We start from the raw sequence: 21,067 nt of genomic DNA on the forward strand, positions 1-21,067 counted from the left end.
GCCTGGGGCAGGGCAGACCAATCACATACGGGAAAAACGAGAACCAGGGAAGGCAGAGGGGAAGGCGGTAAGATGGGTATAGATTTGGGATAGTTTGGGGGAAGAGGATAGGATGGGGGGCAGGTGGGATGCTGAGGGAGCTGCCTCCTGATGGCCTGGAATTTCTGGACGTGAGGAGAGAAATGAGGGCCTTGAGGAGAGGAGAGGTCTGCAGGAAAGGACTGGGGTGGTGGAGAGTGTGGGGTTGTTGGTTTTCTTCTGTGGGGCTCCTGGCAGGGAGAGGCGGAGGGTCAGAGCAGGAGGAGGGCTGGTGAGGGTGTCATGGAGGCCACTGACCCCGTGGACTAGGCTGAGAAAGGAAGTCAGGAGAGGACACATAGCCTGAGAGAAGGGACAAGGAGCAGCATGTTCAGTGGGCTCAAAGAACAGGGTGTGTGTGGACCAGAGTGGAAACGGCGGCTCAGGAAATTAGGACCAGAAAGGGGATTTCTGAGTAAGATTTCAGAAGAGTTACCTTTATCATAAGCCCTGGGTGAGGATGAGGAAGTGGGTCTCTGAGGGATGCGTGAGGCTGTTTGCTGTTGGAAGGCCATGCTGTGACGTGCTGGGACACAGGGAAAGGGGGCGGGGGCTGGAGTAGAAAACAGAGCCGAAGTCCTTGGTGAAGCGGGAGAGGGAGCTAAAGGCCAGCACATGACAGCAAAGCATTGGGGGAGGAGCACCAGCGGCCTGAATCTCAAAAGGGGAGCAGGGCGGGGCGTGTTTTAGGTGAGGGCAGGAGCAGGGGTCTGGAAGGGGTGCTGGCAATGGGAGGCACAATATTAAGGCCTGGCCAGGATGGCCTCTGTCCTTGGTATTCACAGCTTCATAGGAACCGCCCTTCAAAGGGCCCCTACTTCTTTCTGAACTTTTCTCAGGAGTGGACACAACAGCACATATATTAAGAACGAGTGACAAGCAGCCAGTGCAGGACCTGCCATGCCAAGGACCAGGAATCCCCAACTGCAGGCTGAGTGGAGGCTTCCCACCAGCTCACCTCACCCGAGGCGGAAGAAAAACACCAAATGCAGATACAACATTGTTGTGCTGCTTTTAATTATGAAAGATGTAAAATGATGCAATATAAAACTTGGAAGCTACTTTATACAAATCCCAATCTTTAAATATTGTTTAACAAGGGACCTGGGAATTAGGACACTGGCGGGAAGTCTGATTAGTTGCTGTGATGGTTCCATCTTGAAGCAACGGAACCATCTGTGCATAAATCAGAAGAGCCAACAAGAGTCAGAATTGGAAATGTCTTCAAATATGCAAATTGCTAGAATACACAACATTTCAGCTCAGGTGATATACAGCAGACTTAGGAGAAATGAAACAGGACAAAGGAGAATTTATGTTGATCTTGATGTGATCAAGAAAATTTTCTCCTAACACCGTATGTCCTAAAAACCACAACCACACAGAAAGAAAAAATGGAAACACAGATAGTCTTTTAGTTCTATGCTGTTTAACTGCTAGTAAATGAGAGTAGTATAGCCATCGATTTCTTGTGACAAAACTAAATATTGAAAATAGTTTTTTCTGAAGTTTGCAGCCACTTCAGATGCCGAGGACCACACCTGGTTTGTTGCAAAGGCAGCAATGAGTGCAGACTTTGCCGCTGAAGTCACGGCCCCTGTCCATGGGTGGCCTTGACACCATCTAAGCAAAGCGGGTTGTATAATGCCCAAAACCTTTTCACAGGAAAAGATCGGACCAACGGACCTAAGGACAAACTTAATTCAGTGCTAAACCTTATTGTCATCATTATACTCCTCCAAATGAGTCACTTTTCCTGGGAGCCTCCAGTTCCACGTGTCACCTGGAGAATGCCCCAGGGGCAGCGCACTTCATCATGTAGGTCTTGGGGTCTCCAGGTGTAAGGCAGGGCTGCTGTGCAGAAAAAGAGAGCCGGGACTCTGACATCGATGATCCCCATGGGAAAGGCACTGTGCAAAGAGTGGATTATGCTGGGACCTCCGTTTTAAAAAAAAACTCCAAAAACCAAAAACCAAAACTCATACCACCAGCACCACTCCCTGTCTAAAAAAGGCCAGATCAGATTTTGGGAGCTGTTGACACAGGAGAGGCAGCAAGGAGCTGCCTTCTTTCAGCACACTCTTTCAGCACACTGGGGTGCTGTGTATTGTTACAAGGAAAGGCCCTTTTATTTCAATAGAAAGTCACCACCCCCTCGACATCTCAAGTATAAAAGGATCTGGAAGTTTAACTGGGAATAAGGCTTAGAAGCGGAGGGCAACTGCCCCTTCCTAAGCCAGGGCTCAGGCAAGGAGGACTCTGATTTGATCTCCTAATGCAACAGCGGGGACTTGGGGCTAATGTGAAGCAGGGAGACTTGGGCTCCACAGAAGAAGATGGAGTGGTGCGCCATCAGGGTAATTTGAAAGACTGGAGGTAAGGCAATCCCTCTAAAGACAGAAGAGAAATGGGATGAAGTCTGGAGAGATTAACAGCCGAGGATCCCGTGACAGACTCTTCTTCCCTTAAGACCCAGGTGTGTCAGGTTCAGACCCTCCTAGTGCAGCCTTGCTTCCTTGCGTGGGAGCAGTCTAGCAGCCTTCAGTGACACTCTTGGTGTCTCCTGGAAGGGCAGTGGCTGTCTGGGCAAAGGTCCTGGCATCTCTCATCTCCCATCAGTGTCCTGTCTTCCCATGGCCTTCCCTGCCCGTGCTCTGCTCCACTGCCCAGATGCCTCCCCAGAGGTGCTCTGAGGCATCGTCCCCTCCACCCCATTCAAAACCCCCAGTGGGCTTTCTGGCCAGGGGCTGGCCTAGCCCAAGTTGGAGGTGGCAGGCAGGGGTGGACATGCGGTAATACTTTTATGCTGAGGTGCTGATGACTAATGATGGTTTCATGAATTAGGCCTTCATTTTACTATGGGCTATTTCTTCAACCTTAAAGAATGAGTCTCTTTTTAAGGCAATTTAGAGCAAAACATGGATCTGAGAGGGAAGATCTTTTGAGGTGGGGGCCTGGCCAGGAACCCTGAGGTCCCAGCACTCAGGAGGTCTGTTTGCTCAGCCTTTCTGGATGCACTCAAAGTCAGTCTGCACCACCTGCCACGGAGCATCACTCAGGGAGGAGGGGTGCCTAGTCTAGTCATGGATTTGGTCACCTAGCGTTAAAAGCATATTAAAGTGCACGCTTAACCACAGGTGCAAGCGTTAGAAAAGCTAAAGCTCTGAGAAGATTTGGTAAGGAACGGGGATAGCTCAAGATTAGACTGCCTCACAGCAAGGCAGATTCGTTCATTCATTCCTTCGTTCGTGCATTCAACACGCAGTTATGCGGCACCCACGCAGTGCTAGGCACTTGTTAGGTACTAGGGGTTCAATGAGGAATAAGGCACAGTCCCTGCCCTCAAGGAGCTCACGGTCTAGAGGGGTTATAGTAACACTCCTGGTCCACAGAGAAACAGCTTCCCTCTGCTGCTGCTCAGCTGCTGGGGGGGGTCTGGTCCAGACCTCCAGCTGTTTCCTCCAGCCGGTCTGTGGAGAGGGAGGCCTGCACTTGTCTGGAGGATGTCACGTGTCTGTGAGATACCTACAGGCCCCCTCTTTCTTCCCCAGCCACCAAGAAGCAGCACTGTTCTCTTCAGGCTCATCCATTACCAGGGGACTTTTTTTCAGTGACTGAATAAAATAGTCTTCCTCTTCCTCTTGTCCATAGGAAAAGGTGTCCTGAAGCAGCAGAAGAGAGATTACAGACCGGGACAAAACAAATTAGCATTCAGTTTGCTTAACTCAAGTCTGCTCTTGGTCTTGTGGTAAAAAATTCGTCATATTAGAATTAAGGCATCTGAGAAGGCCACGGCTCTCCGCCCTGCCCTGGAACATCGCTGCCACCAGCTGGTAGGTACGTAGCTGTCACGGCTAGATCAGAGAAAGCACGTGGTGCTGGGGTACCACTGCTAATGCTGAGCCAATTCCCGAAGGCCTGTGGCTCCTAACTGCCTCCCCCTCCAGGTCCCTCCTTCAGTGTTGACTGAGATCAGTGGTTCTGAGCACTACACAATGCTACTGGGTCCTCCATTACATATTTTCCACTTTTACACATCGACCAACTAGATGGCCACAAGATCTAATGGTCACGGTGATGACCAATTCGTCGGAAGCTCCAAAGCAGCCTGCCTGCAGCAACATCCTGTGCTGCAGGCCTGAGAGGCAGTGCATGGCTCTGTGGTCTAGAATAAGCCACAGTGTACAAGACAGGACCTCATCTGAAAGCTGGGGGCTGTGGAATTGGTTCCTTCCATGTTGGAAGCCCAAGACAACTGAAGCCCAGGGGTGTAGCTGGCTCCATTCTATTCTCCTCTATTTTAGCTATTTCAGAAATAAATTCTCCTGTTCTGTTTCATTCTGTTCACAGTCGGTCAGCTCGAAACGTCTCTTCGACAGAGGGGTCAAGCAGGCCCATGCTGGAGTCACTTAACATGTTGAGTCCGTCCAGGCTCAGGGGTTCAATTTGGAGCTCTTCCTCCAATGGAAACGGAGTGTCCACGTTCAGGCTGACCTCAGGCATGCCTGCCAGCGCAGTGCTGAGGTCTTTGAACAGGCTGGTGCTCGAGTCTTCTGGAAGGAGCAACGAGAGGGAAAAACACTGCAGATTAGGAGGCGTGAGGGCCCTAAGCTACTAAGCAGACACAACTGATGACATCCCCCAAAATGCTGTCCCTCTGATCTTCCCAACCAGGACAGTGATCACCCATGTCCCAACCATTCCCAGGCCTACAATTTTGCTCTGGAACCTACATTCTTTTCAGTCAGTTCCACAACTCCCAATTTTTGCAGGTTTTCTCCCTTTGAACTGTTGTCACTTATAACTAAATAGTTCAGAAAAGGCTTGGGTCACCAGGCCCTCTGGTGGGGGCCACTGCCTCGTGGTTGCTGGGGCTGGACACCTGCATCTCAAAAAGGTAAAGTTGAGCTGGGGGACTTCCATGTTTTGCTTCATATAATGTTGTTGTTTAAACTATCTTACAATGGTATCTGTAAAAATATAGCAAAATAAAATAGTAAAGTAGGGGCCAGCCCTGTGGCCTAGTGGTTAAGTTCTGTGCACTCTGCTTTGGCAGCCCAGGTTCAGATCCCAGGCGTGGACCTACACTACTTGTTGGCGGCCACGCTGTGGTGGCGACCCAAATAGAAAAAAGAGGAAGATTGGCACAGATGTTAGCTCAGGGTGAATCTTCCTCAGCAAAAATAAATAAATAAATAAAAAATAAAAATAGTAAAGAAGCTGAGGGGTGGCCCTCACTCACCTGTCAGGATGGTGTTTGGGAAACTCCCACAGTTGGAATACAGGTTTGGTCTCAAATGAAATGAGTCCTGTGGTTCTCGGGGACCTTGCTGCACCAGGGGCACCTGGAAGCATCAAAGGTAACGTTGTAAGGAACCATCTCTGCTTCCAAGGAATGACTAGTGCAACGTGCTCCCAGAGCAAAACCAGAAATGAAAACCCTCTTATAGGCCCTTCTCTCTAGGATCCTAGAGTGCTCTGCTGTCATGATCACCTACGCAGAATATTCTCAGGAGGCAGATGCTGGGGTGGAGGAGGGGTCCCTGAGGTCCACAGTTTGGTGACCTGTCCCTGTTCACACACTGCCTGGCCCACTAAGCCATCCCAGGAGACACCAGTAGTCATGGTTTCTGTGGCTCCTCCCGTCTCAGACACCTTTCCTCCCCAGCCACACCAAGGCCTTTGGAAACCTTTGGTGGGAATCCTTTAAAGGCTCCATCTTTAACAAATGAAGTGATGGGCTTTTTCCCTCTTTGGTTTCTAGAAAAACAAGAAAGTGGAATCCTTTTCTTCTGACACTCAGAGGGAGGAACCTCAAGCAAGCCCCTCCCTATGAGAAAGCTTCTGTGAGGACTGGTTCACCTTCTGACTCACCTAGACTAAAATGGCTTCTTCAGAAGACAGGGAGGCAAGGACTATTGGTTCTCACCATGAGGCTTGACCACAGCCTACTCAGGAAAGATCTATCTTTATTATTTTACTGTTATTATTAAGTTCTGGAAAGTGTTCCACCCTTCCTTCTCTCCTTAATCCAGCCTAGAGCCCAATCCATACTTACTGAACACTACAATATCTAGGGATATTAAACATGGTCATTGTTAGGGAGAAACTAAAAGGCAAAAGGAAATGGCTGAAGGAAAATCTTTGGGCAGGACCCCTGTCCCCACCAGGACCGAGCTCTCCCTAGGAGGCCACACACAGTGCCACGTACAGCAACTCGGCCTGCAGGCAGAGCCCCTCCTGTGTCCCAGGCTCCTCAACATGATGGATCAGTGGAGTGCGCTGGTCCCTCCTGGCGTGAACGACTCTAAAATTCTATGACCAGAGTGTCATTAGAGGTTTTCCAGAACCACCGTTCAAACAGTTTCTTTGCAGAGGTCTGACACTAAATAAGGCAGCTACATCAGCATTTTAGTGCCAGGGGAGATTCCAGGCTTGCCTTGCCACCAAGTACACCTGACATCAGGGAAGTGGAGTACCAAGTCCATCTGGTGTGTGTTTCAACCTGGACAGCCTAAATGGGGCAGTTTCTGCTCCAAGGAAGAGGAAGCCCCAGGCGATCACTCACCTGTTGAGTAAAGGCTGGGCCTGGCCTCATGGATTGCTGGTCAAAGCTCACATCTGGGAAGAAGCTGGTCAAAGATGAGCCCTTCACGGAAAAAGGAGGGGACTACTTAGCTTGGAACTCGGAGCAAAACACGTGTTTCCTCCTGACCAGTGTTCCTGCTAGGACGTACCTGGGCCGTGAGGAGCTGGAAGTCTGACTGCGGCAGAGATGAGGCTGCCGGGGGTTGCGAAGCAGGCGGCTCCTGGGCATGGGGCTGCTGCAGGAGAGGCTGGGGGAGCTCCTGAGGTGTGGGGTAAGGGGGCGGTGGGGACACGTGGGCTTGAGCTTCTGTGGGCAGGAAGGAGAGCGGGCTTCGATCGGAGGACACCATCTGTAACAAACAAAGCCACCAATCAGCACGGCTTCTGAGCTTCTAGTAGGATGTCCTTTAAGATCGGGAAATGTCACAGTGAGGAAAAGCCTGAGCTCTTCCTCACCATGGTGTTCTCTGCAATGCTCTGGGAAACCTACTTCTGCTCCTTTAAAGCATTATCTCAAATCTCACTTCCTCACAAAGCATTTCCCATTCAATGACAATTTCTATTGTCTTAAAAAACAAAAACAAAAACAAAACAAAACAAAACAAAAGACCAGCCAACTTAACCAGTTTCCTCTCAGTTTTCTCAGTGAAAATTGTTTGTTTTTTAAAAGCCATAACTTTGATTAAAGATGGGAGACTGAAAAAAGCATTTACCCTGCTGTCTCTCAAAACTCTACTAAAACAACATTAAACAATAAACATTAATAAACAACATTAAAAAATAATACAAAAATGATTAAAAAGGGGGCCGCCCGGTGGTGTAGTGGTTAAGCTTGCGTGTTCCGCTTCTGCGGCCTGGGGTTTGCCGGTTTGGATCCTGGGCGCGGACCTACTCACTGCTCATCAAGCCAGGCTGAGGTGGTGTCCCACATAGAAGAGCTACAACTCTACAACTATGATACACAACTATGCACTGGGGCTTTGGGGAGAAAAAAGGAAAAAGAGGAAGATTGGCAACAGGTGTTAGTGCAATCTTCCTCAAAAAAAAAAGATTAAAAAAAAAACAACACGAAAACAAAGATAAAGGGAGAGAAGAAAATGGCAACAAAATTTGGAAAGTGAAAGCAGATGGACAAGTAGTAACCGGCTTAGCAGAGCTGAGAAAGCCAAATGCTAAGCTAGCAGTGGGGAAAAACCAAGAGGACCCGGAACCAGGACAGCGGGAGGCAGCCGGTGAGGGTGGAGCCGGAGCTGGGAGGATCTCAGCAAAGTTGACGCGAGCAGCAGTTAGGCTTCGGAGCCCTTGCCTGGGAGACTGGAGGCTGTACTCTGAGGAGAGTACAACTGAGGGTCTCTGGACAGGGGACACCAGACCCTAGAAGGCGAGGCATTCTACTGAAACCCAGGGTTTACGAGAAAGCTCACCTCTGAATCTTTTTTTTTTTGTGAGGAGATCAGCCCTGTGCTAACATCCGCCAATCCTCCTCTTTTTTTTTTCTGGCTGAGGAAGACTGGCCCTGGGCTAACAACCGTGACCATCTTCCTCCACTTTATATGGGACGCCACCACAGCATGGCTTGCCAAGCAGTGTGTCAGTGTGCGCCCAGGATCCGAACAAGCGAACCCTGGGCCACCGCAGCAGAGCGCGCGCACTTAACCGCTTGTGCCACCAGGCCGGCCCCTCACCTCCGAATCTTGAGGCCTCTACCTTTCTTTCCTGCCTGGGCTCTCAGAATGTTGAGTCCAAGCATACACCCAGTGTAAGATTAGGATAAGTGTCCTTCAGGGATCTGATTAAGCCTGAGAGAAAATCCTAAAACTTACGACATCAGAGGTTCCCTAAGGAAATGGCTGAGCTAGATGACTCTGCAAAGAAGACCACACTCAACAAGCCCACCCATCTATGCAGAGCTCCCAGTCAGTTTTTTTGTGACCTGTTCTTAACTAGGAGCAGGGTGCCAAGGATCAGCAGACCATGAGGAAAGCATCTGAATGAAAGTCAGAGACCAAGGCAGACACACCAAGAGAAACTTGGAGAAATCTATGCAGAAAGAAGCAGTTGTGAAAAACAAAATTACCATTATAATATTTAGGCTATTAAAAAATCCTTATCTGGGGGCCAGCCCGGTGGCGCAAGCGGTTAAGTGCGCACGTTCCGCTGCGGCGGCCCAGGGTTCGCCAGTTCGGATCCCGGGTACGCACCGACGCACCGCTTGTTAAGCCATGCTGTGGCGGCGTCCCATATAAAGTGGAGGAAGATGGGCATGGATGTTAGCCCAGGGCCAGTCTTCCTCAGCAAAAAAGAGGAGGATCGGCATTGGATGTTAGCTCAGGGCTGGTCCTCCTCACAAGAAAAAAAAAAAAAAATCCTCATCTGTTAGAAATACATATGAAAACATTTGCAATATGTATCTTTTCTTTTCTTTTTTTTTGGTGAGGAAGATTAGCCCTGAGCTAACATCTGTTGCCAGTCTGCCTCTTTTTGCTGAGGAAGACTGGTCCTGGGCTAACATCCATGCCCATCTTCCTCTACTTTAAAGATTTTATTTATTTATTTTTCCCCCCAAAGCCCCAGTAGATAGTTGTATGTCATAGCTACACATCCTCCTAGTTGCCATATGTGGGACGCGGCCTCAGCACGGCCAGAGAAGCGGTGCTTCGGTGCACGCCCGGGATCCGAACCCGGGCTGCCAGCAGCGGCGCGTGCGCACTTAACCACTAAGCCACGGGGCCGGCCCCTTCCTCTACTTTATATGGGATGCTGCCACAGCATGGCTTGACAAGCGGTGCATCGGTGGCTGCCCAGGATCCAAACCCGTGAACCCCAGGCCGCCGAAGCAGAGCACGTGCACTTAACCACTATGCCACCGGGCTGGCCCCACAATTTGTATCTTTATATACTTTTTAAAAAAGTAGTGATATGGATGAAACAAGATTACAAAAATCCTGTTAACTGTTGAGGCTGGGTGATGGGTATAGAAGGATTCATTATATTATGTTCTCTACTTGTATGGAAGGTGGAAAATTTCTATTACAAAAAATAAAAATAAGAGAAAGTGGAACAAAAATTATCACTAAAAATCTCAGAGAGATAAAAAATGATATTGCATCCATGGAATAAGTATGATGCTATAAAAAACGAAGATTCAGAGAACAAAAAAGAATTCTTGGCAATTTAAAAGTATGAGAACAGAAATGAAAAACTCAACATAAGGGTTGGAAGACAAAGTTGAGAAACTCTTCCAGAAAGCAGAACAAAAAGACAAAGAGAGAGAAAAGAGAGAGAAAAAAATAAAGATGTTAGGAAAAGTACAGGATGTCCAACATTTGTACAATAGGAGTTTCAGAAAGAGAGAACAGAGAAAATCAAAGGGAAGAAATCATTAAGGAAAATTTCCCAGAAATGAAGGATATGAGTTTCCAGAATGAAGAAACCAACCAAATATCCAGACTCATGTCAAGCCACATTATCTGGAAGTTTCAAAGCACTGGGGACAAAAAGAAGATGCTACAAGCCTCCAGAGGAAAAAAAGGAAATTTCATTCAAAGTAATAAGAATCAGAATGGTACTGGATTTCTCAATAGCAACTCGATAAACTAAAAGGCAATGGATTAATACCTTCAAAATTTCAAGAGAAAATTATTTCAAATTTGAATTCTATATCAAGCCAATATTAATTAAACGGTGGGCAGAATAAAGACATATTTAAGTCATGCCAGGTCACATGTACTCTTTCCTGTAAAGCTACTGGGGGAGTTGTTTTTAAATGTAAAGAGGGGAGATCTACCCAACTCAGAGATTTTGGGGTTGAATAAGTAAAACACAGATAGAAAACCAGACTAACAACAAAGTGAGACATTTATTAACTCCCAAGAGAAAAAAAATGTTCATTTTGTTATTTCATAGTATACTATATCGTTCAACGAAGACTACATTATTCTAACTATAAAAACACTAAACACTGAGTATTGCTCTGATCAAAATGATAATAAACCACATTGTGAAGATGAGGAGGGTAAGTAGGAAATATGTGTCCATGGGGGGTGGTTGGTTTCGGGAGGGTTGAAAGAGAACTAAATCCTAATCTTCCATGGTAGGATACCATTAGATAATACCTACCACTAAAAATCTAGAACAAAATAAGCAGGAAATAGCACAGTTATACCAGAGATCAGCTAAAGTGGTTGAAAGTAGCCACCCCTAGGCAGTGAGAAATATGGTTAGTGGGGAGCTGGGGCGGGGGAAGACAACTGTGATTTTACAACAAGCCCTTTAAAACTATTTGATTTGGGCCGGCCTCGTGGCTTAGCGGTTAAGCGTGTGCGCTCCACTGCTGGTGGCTCGGGTTCGGATCCCGGGCACGCACCGCTTCTCCGGCCATGCTGAGGCCGCGTCCCACATACAGCAACTGGAAGGATGTGCAGCTATGACATACAACTATCTACTGGGGCTTTGGGGGGAAAATAAATACATAAATAAAATCTTTAAAAAAAAAAAAACAAAAAAAACGATTTGACTTTTTAAACTATGTGCGTGAATAACACTGATTTTTTGTGTGTGTGTGAGGAAGATCAGCCCTGAGCTAACATCCGTTGCCAATCCTCCTCTTTTTGCTGAGGAAGATTGGCCCTGGGCTAACATCTGTGCCCATCTTCCTCTACTTTATATGGGACGCTGTTATAGCAATGGCTTGACAAGCGGTGTGTGGGTCCACGCCCGTGACCCAAACTTGTGAACCCCAGGCCAACGAAGTGGAGCGTGCAAACTTAACTGCCATGCCAGCGGCTGGCCCCAACACTGACTTTTTAAAAATCTAAACATTAATCAAAAAAAAAAAAAATTAGAACATTTGAAAGAGGACACTCTCTACCCCTATAGTCTTCTTAAAATGTGGCTAAAAAGTGAGGGTATATTTTTTATATCCTATAAAATAAGCTTGGAAAATAAAATTGAAGGCAATCCAACAACATAAAAGAACCATTAAAAAACAATTATGAAACATGCTCTCACCCTCTCCTGGAAGGGATTACTCATATAATCAAGACCCCGTACCTAGCGATTGGTAAAGAGTGACTAATAACTGATCTGCTAACTCATTCTGCCGTGTTCTGTCGACTCCTCCTTACTAATCAGCACTCATTTATGGTGAAGTGGTGAGTAAACGATGTTATAATGTATCCAGAGAGTGACCAATAGGTTAAAAATATTCATTGATGATTATGGTAAGGGAACCATCCTCAGAGCTTAGAATAAAAACAAACTCAACAAGTTAAAGATGCCGTTTCAACCCCTAATTTTCTGTAACAGGCTTGTGACTCCAAAATGTGCATCTTTCTAAACACACTTCTTTGGGTCCTCTTATAGAGATATGATTTTTATTATACCTAGTATTTTAGGAACAATAAAAGTATTGTTTCTCAAATCTGTAGTCACAATTAGGGAAGAGGTCTAAGCCAATATCAAAGCTTCAGGAAGGTGGAAAGTGTCTTCTTTGGCTTTCCGCTGTGGCTTGAAGTACTTAGAGAGTCAATTATTGATTTTCCATGCCAATTTTAACATCCTAACCTGGTTTCCCCTAGCTATCTCAGACACATCTGGATTGCATCCTCTACACTCTACTCTTCCCCCTAACCCCAACTTTGTGAGTTAGTAAGTGAACTGCTCAGTGTTTGCTTAAGAGTAATGAACACAACAAATCTGCTATTAGAAATCATTAATGCATTCTGAATTATTCACATTTCTGCTCTCTCTGATTTCACATGTAAGTGAGAACTGACTGCAGGGGAGACCTCATGGACAACGCCTGGTGTAATGGACCTGATCCGTTTCCTATACGCTTCAGTCTGTTTCACTGTAAGTTTGTTTGTTTTTACCTGCGAAACAGGATATACGTTCAGTGGGCTGGTTGAAGAGAGCTGTCTGCTGAAACCTTGAGGTGCTTCAGGGCCAGGAGAAAGCGTGAGAGGGCTGACGGGAGGCTGCCTACGCCGAGAGGGGCCGCTCAGGTTTGTGGTGGAAAGAGATGGGTTGCTAAGGGAAAAGAGACGGAGTGAAGGGTGAAGAGCAGAGGTGTTGGGAACGGATGTCTGTGGGTGGCTATTCAGGGAAGAGGAAAGCGCTGTCTTATTGAGCGTGGCCTGGATGGAGGGGTTACTCCGAGAACTCTGGAGACCTAGAAAACAACAAAATCACAAGTTACCAGTTATAATTTCAGACCATATCTTTTGTTTTCCAAAGATTAAAGAAAATCTAACTTTCTACTATCCATATTTAATGATGATTCTTTATGTAAAGGAGCTCCTGGGCAACTCTTCTACTGAAACTGTTATCAGATGTACCAATGCAAGGAAAAGATAAGCTCAGACTGAGAGAGAGATGCCATCAAGATGAGGACGAGGGCCGGCCCAGTGGCTTAGCGGTTAGGTGCGCGCGCTCCACTGCTGGCGGCCTGGGTTCGGATCCCGGGCACGCACCGACGCACCGCTTCTCCGGCCATGCTGAGGCCGCGTCCCACATACGGCAACTGGAAGAATGTGCAACTATGACATACAACTATCTACTGGGGCTTTGGGGAAAAAAAGGATGAGGATTGGTAATAGAGCTTAGCTCAGAGACAGTCTTCCTCAGCAAAAAAAAAAAAAAAAAAAGAGGAGGATTAGCATGGACGTTAGCTCAGGGCTGATCTTCCTCACAAAAAAAAAAAAAGATGAGGATGAGTTTTTCTTAAAAGGAGTGAGAGCATGTACACAACTGTGGGAGAGCAGGCCTAGGAAAGCAGGGGGTAGTGAAGGCTAATGTTCAGTGTGCTCAGCTCCAACCTAGAAAAAGACCCCAGGGCTGTACAAGTTCTGTTTACAGCCCCGAATGCCTCTGTCCCAGGCACACTGCCCAGATCCTCCGCTGCCTTTAGAGACATCTTTTCACTAGAGTCGTGGCTTTCGGGGAGCTGCCTCAGCGGACCTTTTAAATACCCTGAGCACACCAGGGAGTCATAGGAAGGGACACTCCTGTGTCTCCTGCCTCAGGGTTCCTTTCTTTTTGTTTTCTGGCTCTTGAGAAATCGTTCATCACAGTCTATTACAATTCAGGGAAAATGAAGATTTTGCTGGTGCTTTGTTTTATTTGGGGGGAGGGCAGTGAATTTTAGCAGGAGCAAGAGAGTTTGGGAATGGCATTTCCATGACACAGGCCGCTAGGGCACAAGCTCCATGAGGCCAGGGATCCTGTACGGTGCCTTGCTGGATCCTTGGCACCTGGCACAGGGCCTGGCATGGAGTGGCTTTGCTCCGTGAAGAAGGCTGCTGCTGCTGCTACTGTGTATCTCAATACCCATGTTTTAAAGTTCAGCCCATCACTCTTGCCCAGCAGTTGGGATGAGCAGAACTGTGTGTTGTGTCATGCTGATAAAAAATTAAGTGTTGGGGCTGGCCCCGTGGCATAGCGGTTAAGTGCGTGCACTCCGCTGCTGGCGGCCCGGGTTCGGATCCTGGGTGCTCACCGATGCACCGATTGTCAGGCCATGCTGTGGCGGCGTCCCATATAAAGTGGAGGAAGATGGGCACAGATTTTAGCTCAGGGCCAGTCTTCATCAGCAAAAAGAGGATTGGCATGGATGTTAGCTCAGGGCTGACACACACTGTGTGTCAGTGACACACTGACACACACACTGAGGCTGTTCCTCACACACACACACACACACACACACACACACACACAAAGTGTTAGATAAAAGTTATGGAAACGAAGAAATAACAAAATAAAGCATTTTTAGCTGGCAAATGATTTTTAAAAGGTAAGAAAGATGTCCCTGATAAAACCCTAGGTAGTTAACCCACAACTCAACTCTCCATGAAGAGGGCAGGGATTCAGCTGGCTCAAATTAGAACCAGTGCTAAAGATCTGAATTTAGGTTAACAAAAAAAAACCAATGCCATTCATTCAGAAAGAAAGCTCAAAAAGCTCAAACATTTTTAAAAAAATACGTGCAACTTGGTATACCACGCATTATAAGGAGTGCATAGAAACTATCAAAACTTGACACTGGTTGTCACGCGTTCTGGACAAAATAATGCTTTTTTTGAGGAAAATAACACCCAGTGATTAAAATGGGATTTTCAGCTGCAGCAAAGTGTCAAAGACAGCCCTGGAAAATGCCAATTTCACCAAGACCCAAGGGAGCTAGTGCCAATGCTGCTTTATTTATGTGACCTTACATGTCCTTGTTCATAAAGACTTCACCAAGGATACATATATAGCAGCAGGATAATAACGTGACCAAAAACAAATAAAGGTGGTCTCTGAAATCAGTTCTTCAAACCTAAAATTACGTTGCACAATGGCAGCATCACTGCAATCATCAGAGAACCTTCCAGGGGACCACCCTGAAGGGGACCACTCTCATTTGATGGTGAGTTCTGATTTGCCTGGACAAGTCTTGTTGAACACACAGTGGAAACCAGCAAGCACTTCCCCTTGACTGTCTTTTGAAATCCAATGGGAAATTGAAGCATCTGTCAGGGTTTGAGGGAAAGCAGTCATGTTTCAATGTGGGCACTCAAACTGCAGTAACACTCAGGTCACATTAGGGGTAGCATTTTAGTACAGCTATATTCCGCATCTTTAAGCACTTCTGAAAATTTGAACCAATAATTTTGAACTATGGAGGATTTATATTTAATATGCATACGTATTAAGTATAAATATTTTCATCATATCCATTATAAATTTTCTAAAATTCAAAATACTCTCTTTTGAAATCCAATGGGAAATTCGAGGGATCTAGAGAGATGACTGTAATTACAAAATAACATATGTTGATAAGAGCCACTAACATTGTTCAGCCAACAGAATAGAATGGACACTTTTTTCTTGACTCTCAAATCCAGCAGAAAGAGACCACCAAAGAGAAATGTCAGCAGGGTCAAGTGCTACAAAAACAGTAATGTTAGATGTGGTCACTCTCATTCAACAATTCACTAACAAGCTACCTGGCCTGGGACCACCCAGGATTAAGCCACCAGGTGACATGGGCATGGTCCTTACTCAGTGGGAGATACTTACCAGAAGAGCTTCTAATGCCCAGGTGAGTCATAGCAGCAGGAAGGTTGCCCACACTATTCCCCACACTCATACTACCAAAGACGTGGTCGCCGGTGTCCAGAGAGGCTGGCAGGGGCGTGGAGTAGTGGAGGTTGGTTAGATCTGGCAATGACCCCCCAGTGTTCAGGGTCCCCAGAAAGGGTGAAAGGCCTATGTTTTGACCATTGTGTGGAAAAGCACTGAAAAAAGAAAAATATGTATTACTTTCTAAAATGCATATGGCTGTCAGGGAACAGGACACATACGATACTTTCCTTGTGAAATAAAGCAGTGGGTACCAAAGATCTAAGTCCTCAGACAGGCTCTGACTCTCCCTCATTCTGAGAACTTGCATCCTTGGCTTAACCTCTCTGAAGTGCAACTTCCTGACCTGTTCAACTGGATGAAGGGTTCGAGGGAACGCAGTCACCTACGCCCACTTTACAGGAATATTTTCTAAGACCAGATTAGATTATAGATGCAAGAGTACTTTGAAAATTATAAAGTACTACATAAAATGTGAGGCACTGCTTTGTATTTATATGGTTCTTTTGGCTAGATTTCTAATTTCTAAATTATCTTTCCCACCAAAAAAAAAGTATCTCTGTATCAACCAGATACCTTCTAAGATATAGTTTTTTAGTTACAGTTTTCACAACCCTTAAAGTGAGAAAGAGATGCTACCATTCATTTATCAAAATCAGTTAGTTGGTCACTGTGTGCCCAGCGCTAGGCTAAGTGCTGGAGGTAGAATGATCAGTGAGCAAAGTGTGTGCAGTCAAGGTCAGGCCCGCCCACCCCTAACATCTGCAGGCCTGAAGCGAGAGTGCTCGTGGAGGCCCGCACACCATCTGTTCAAATTTCTAAAAGTTATAAATCAGATGAACAAACCCTTAAATGAACCATGTTCTATGTTTCTATCTTGACAAGTTATACTTTCATAATAGCCTGGAAGGCCAGGTGCAAATCGAGAATTCTCCAACTCCTTAGAGTTCTGCGCTAGAACATACAAAGAGGCAGACCCCCGTCCTCAGTCCACCCCCCTTCTCTTCCCACACCAGCCCTGATCTGCACTGTAGGGCACACATGTGGCTATCTCAGCCTATGGGCCAAGCTCTGGCCACACTCTGCATCGTGCTTGGACACCCCTCAGGCCAGGCAGTGTGTTCTCCTGTGGCCCCTCGGAACCAGACTCCACGGGAGTGGAGCCCTCTAAAGTGAGGGGCTCAGGGAGGGGCCTCTTAGCCCAGGTCTGAGGGGGCACTGCTCTTGGATTCACAGGCAGGCAGGAGACAGACTGGTAAAGCGAGCAATTGCAATATGGAAGGAAGCACGCTGGGCCAGGTCTGATAAGGGGTGGAATAACCATTAGGTACAAGTGACACTGGGAACAGAGAAGCAGGAGTTGTCAATGTGAGGATGGGCTGGGGAAGAGAAGGCTTTACCAAGGACATGACAGTGTGCTCACAGAACTGCAAGCAGGGGCTGACCCTGTGGCCTAGTGGTCAAGTTTGTGCACCCCGCTTCGGTGGCCCAGGTTCGGTTCCTGGGCGCAGATCTACACCACCTGTCAGCGGTCATGCTGTGGCAGTGATCCACATACAAAAGAGAAGAAGACTGGCACAGGTGCTAGCTCAGGACGAATCTTCCTCAAGCAACAAGAGGAAGAATGGCAACAGAGGTAACAGATGTTAGCTCAGGGTGAATCTTCCTTAGCAGAAAAAAAAGAACTGTAAGCAGCTTGGTGTGGCCTAGGTGTCAGGTGTCAGGGCAGAGTGGGGAATAGAGTGTAGCAGAAGATGAGGTGGGAGAGGCAGGTGAGTAAGAAAATAAGAGCAAGATGACATGCTGTTCTGAAGAGTCTGGGTCAGAGACTGCAGGAAATAGGGAGCCCAGGTTTAGGTTAGAGAATAACATTTTAGAAATGCCACTGTGGGTACAGTAAAGAAGATGGCTTAAGGGAGCAGAAAGAGAGGCAGGGAGAACCAGTTAGAAGGCTACTGCTGTGGTAGAGGTCTGAACTAGGAAAAGAGCAGTGAGGTTGAAAAGGAGGAGAATGGTTAGAGGAAGGTAGCGTTAGCCAGGAACAGGTGATGAATTGAATACAGCAGGCATCAGGAGAGCACCTCCCAGGACCAGCCTTTGGCATCAGGGCCTCAAACGACTCAGACAAAGCCATAAAGAAAATAACCTGCAATATAATACAACTCAGCAGTGCAGTGACAGAGGCTGGTGGTATAAGGTGTGGAGGGAATGAGCAGCAGGCTAGAGTGGGCTTCCTGGAGGATTTCTGAGCTGAGTTTAAAGGCTAAAGAATTCAGATGATCTAGGCAGGACAATCACTTCAGGCTGAGTTCACAGCACGGGCAAAGCAGAGAGGTGTGAAATGACATAGTGTGCCCTAGGAACCTGGACTGCAGGAAGGTTAAGTTTAGGAGGGGGAGGTGGTGATGGGAGATGGGACTGGAGAAGTAGGCAGAGAGCACACGAGGCTTGGACTGAAGTGCTGATCACAAGAAGCCAGTGGAAGGTTGAAAGCAAGGGAAAGACATAAGCATTCTTAGGACAGTGTGGCTAGTAGACTTAGGGGAGGGAGAACTGGGGTGTAAGGAACAGAGCCAGGAGGGAGAGAGGTGAGTTACGACGCTGCTGAAAAGTCAAACATGACATAATGAGACCGTGGGGATGGAGAGACAGGGAGGAGTCTACAGATATTTAAGGAAGTACTCAAGAATGACTCCTGATTTTCTGGCATGGGACTGGTGGAGCCACCCACTAGGAGAGGAAACACTGGGTGTACAAGTAGACTGGGGATAAGAGTAGGTGGTATGGGTAAGATAACAAATTCTGTTTTAGACACTGAGTTTCTGAAACATAGGAAGACATGTAAAGGGATGTCTCTTGAGGACAATTCCACTGGAACAGAAGGGGTGGAAGCCCGGCCACAGCAGGCTGAGGAGTGGACAAGCAGTAAGGAAGGCTCAAGAATAAATATCCTTTCAAAAAGTGTGGCTAAGAATTCTGGACGAGAAGGAAGTAACTAAAAGGGCATGCAGGGTCAAGTAAGGACTTCCTAGTGCAGAATCCTTAAGTATATTTAAACGCAGAGAGAAAACCTAGTAGAGAAGGAAGGTTGAAAACGCAGGAGAGGGAAGGATAAGAGAGAGGCTTCAGAAAGGCCCGTGGGGACAAGGGCCAGGAATGGGTAAGGCGACTGGCCTTGAATAGGAGGGACACACGTGTCTCTGAGACTAGGAAAAAAGGATGGCGAGGGGAATTAGGGGCAAATGGAAAGCTGAGCATCATTGCTGATGGCCTCTCTTCTTGGTAAAAATAGGAGGACTGGGACAATTGTGGAGGCCTGACAAAAGAAACGGGAGGTAGGAAAGGTGTCCAATTTGATGGATGAGGAAGAAGGAAGATTTTGGGCGTAGAAAAGCTGAATGTGGTATCTTCTCTTTCAGATGGCTGAATGCATGAAACTGGTTATAGGGTTAAAGAACAAGGACTAAAACAAAACTTGAGAACCCAGAGCTGCTCACTACGAGAGCAGATGGGCTCTGACTGAGAGAAGAAAGATCCACGGGTGACCAGGTGGGGATGAAGGCAGAGGGAGGAAGGGGGGAAGGCAGAAACAGTGGCCAGTGGCACAGAGCAAGGATAGAGAGAGTGACTGTGACCAATGTGAACCAGGTCCTTAGCGACATTCAAAACAAAATCTCTCTAGATGAGAGAAAAATACAAGTTGTAACTTTCCAAGTATAGTTATACCTGCTGGAGTCATCTCTTGCATCTGATATAAGGCAGGTAACGTTCTCCTTGGTTCTAAACCCTTCGATGATTCTGATCTTACCCTGAGTCAGATCCAAGCTACATCAGCCTCCTTACTCTGCAGGCACACTCCTGTCTCAGGGTCTTTGCACTTGTGTCCCCTCTGCCTGGAGCCCTCTTCCCCTTCACTTCATTCTGGGCTCTGGTCACATATCATCTTATCAGAAGACCTTCCCTGACATCCATCGATGCCTGTCTCTTTACTTTGCTTTCGTTTTCTTCATTGTATTTACCAACACATGACATACAGTATATTTACTTGCTTCATTGTTTTTGCCCATCTTGCTCCACTAGAGTATTAGCTCCTTGAAGGCAGGGACTTGATCTGGTTTGTCCACTGCTCTACCCCAGCACCGAGAATTAGGGGGTCAATAAATATCTGAATCAATATGAGTCACTGAATGGAATTCTACCTCTACTGTAAGAGCAAAAAAGCAACTTTCTCTACCTAAGAAATACCTGCTTTAAAACTCTGGGCGGGTGGGAAGGGGTTTAAAGTATTGCAGCCTGATTCTGTAACATAAGCCTTCGGAGCCCGGATCACTCATCTGTCTGAGGGTTGAGCCAAAATTGGTTCTTGAGGAAAATCGTGGCCCTGTCTGTGGGGATGTCCTATACCCCTAGGTCTGCTGGTCTTCTGTCCGGGCGTGTGTCTTGGCAGGCTCTGTGACTTGCTGAAGAGAAGGTCAATCCTCACCTCAGCTCAGTGGGCTGTTAACTACATGAGTTTATATTTAACTAGCCAAAAAGAATGTCTGCACTCCAGGTACTCAGTAGGGAGGGCCCTGAACTCATTGCTATTAAATACTCATAGAAAGCTTCATTGGGGGCAATAACATCTAAGGATTGCCTGAAGTAGATTTAGTTCATCCACAGACCCTCTAGAATGTGTGTTGGTACTCAGCTAGACCATACGAGGGACCCATTTTCAAACCACATTGTTTTGGCCCCTGGAAGAGTTGCTGTTTTGGAGCTGGTTTTGGTTCCAAGCCATGGGACAGCACGGAGGGACGCTGTGATAAATAGCCTCACGCAGCTCCCTTGGTGCTCTCTCAGGACACTGCCCATCAAGTCCCAAGGGGGCGGTGCTCTTTGTGAAGACCTATGGGAGAGCCTTCTTCCAGCCAGTCACAGCATCAAGGAGTAGCTGCTCCTCCCCTGGCAACTGCCTGTCTGCATCATTTAACTGGTCTTCTGATGGGTTTCCTCTGTGTTGTCTGTTAACGTGTGGGCTTCACTATGTCTCTCATCTTCTCGTTCTTCCTTAGTCCCAATTTCCTCATGAAAGTCTTTATTAATTTTTTTGTACTATATGTATTTTTATCAACCGTCTCAAATCTTTTAGGGAGTAAAGTTGTATAATACTAAATACACTAACTAATTAATGGTTTCACAGAAACTTTTTATTTTGCAAATTTTCCTATTTATTCATATTCCATTAATTTTAAAAATTGTGGTAAAATATACATACATCAAATTTATCCCTTTTAAG

General features: G+C 46.7%; 1 protein-coding gene across 3 annotated transcripts in view; it reads right to left on the reverse strand.

The window, feature by feature from the left end:
• Positions 1-1,073: 1,073 nt before the first annotated feature.
• Positions 1,074-21,067, reverse strand: part of CRTC3 (CREB regulated transcription coactivator 3) — a 99,926-nt gene continuing 79,932 nt past the window's right edge. For 2 of the 3 annotated variants that reach the window (XM_087428984.1, XM_087428982.1), the window contains exons 10-15: positions 15,727-15,944; positions 12,540-12,838; positions 6,816-7,016; positions 6,647-6,727; positions 5,321-5,423; positions 1,074-4,631 (exon numbers count right to left, since the gene is read on the reverse strand). In XM_087428984.1, coding sequence (XP_087285110.1) covers positions 4,423-4,631; positions 5,321-5,423; positions 6,647-6,727; positions 6,816-7,016; positions 12,540-12,838; positions 15,727-15,944 — 1,111 coding nt within the window. In that variant the 3' untranslated portion in view covers positions 1,074-4,422. The remainder of the gene's footprint in view (positions 4,632-5,320; positions 5,424-6,646; positions 6,728-6,815; positions 7,017-12,539; positions 12,839-15,726; positions 15,945-21,067) is intronic. The other variant, XM_087428983.1, reaches the window with a different exon arrangement.

The sequence above is a fragment of the Ceratotherium simum genome, chromosome 3 (assembly GCF_057802395.1).
Source record: "Ceratotherium simum simum isolate JZ-2026a chromosome 3, ASM5780239v1, whole genome shotgun sequence".
NCBI classification, from domain to species: Eukaryota; Metazoa; Chordata; class Mammalia; order Perissodactyla; family Rhinocerotidae; genus Ceratotherium; species Ceratotherium simum.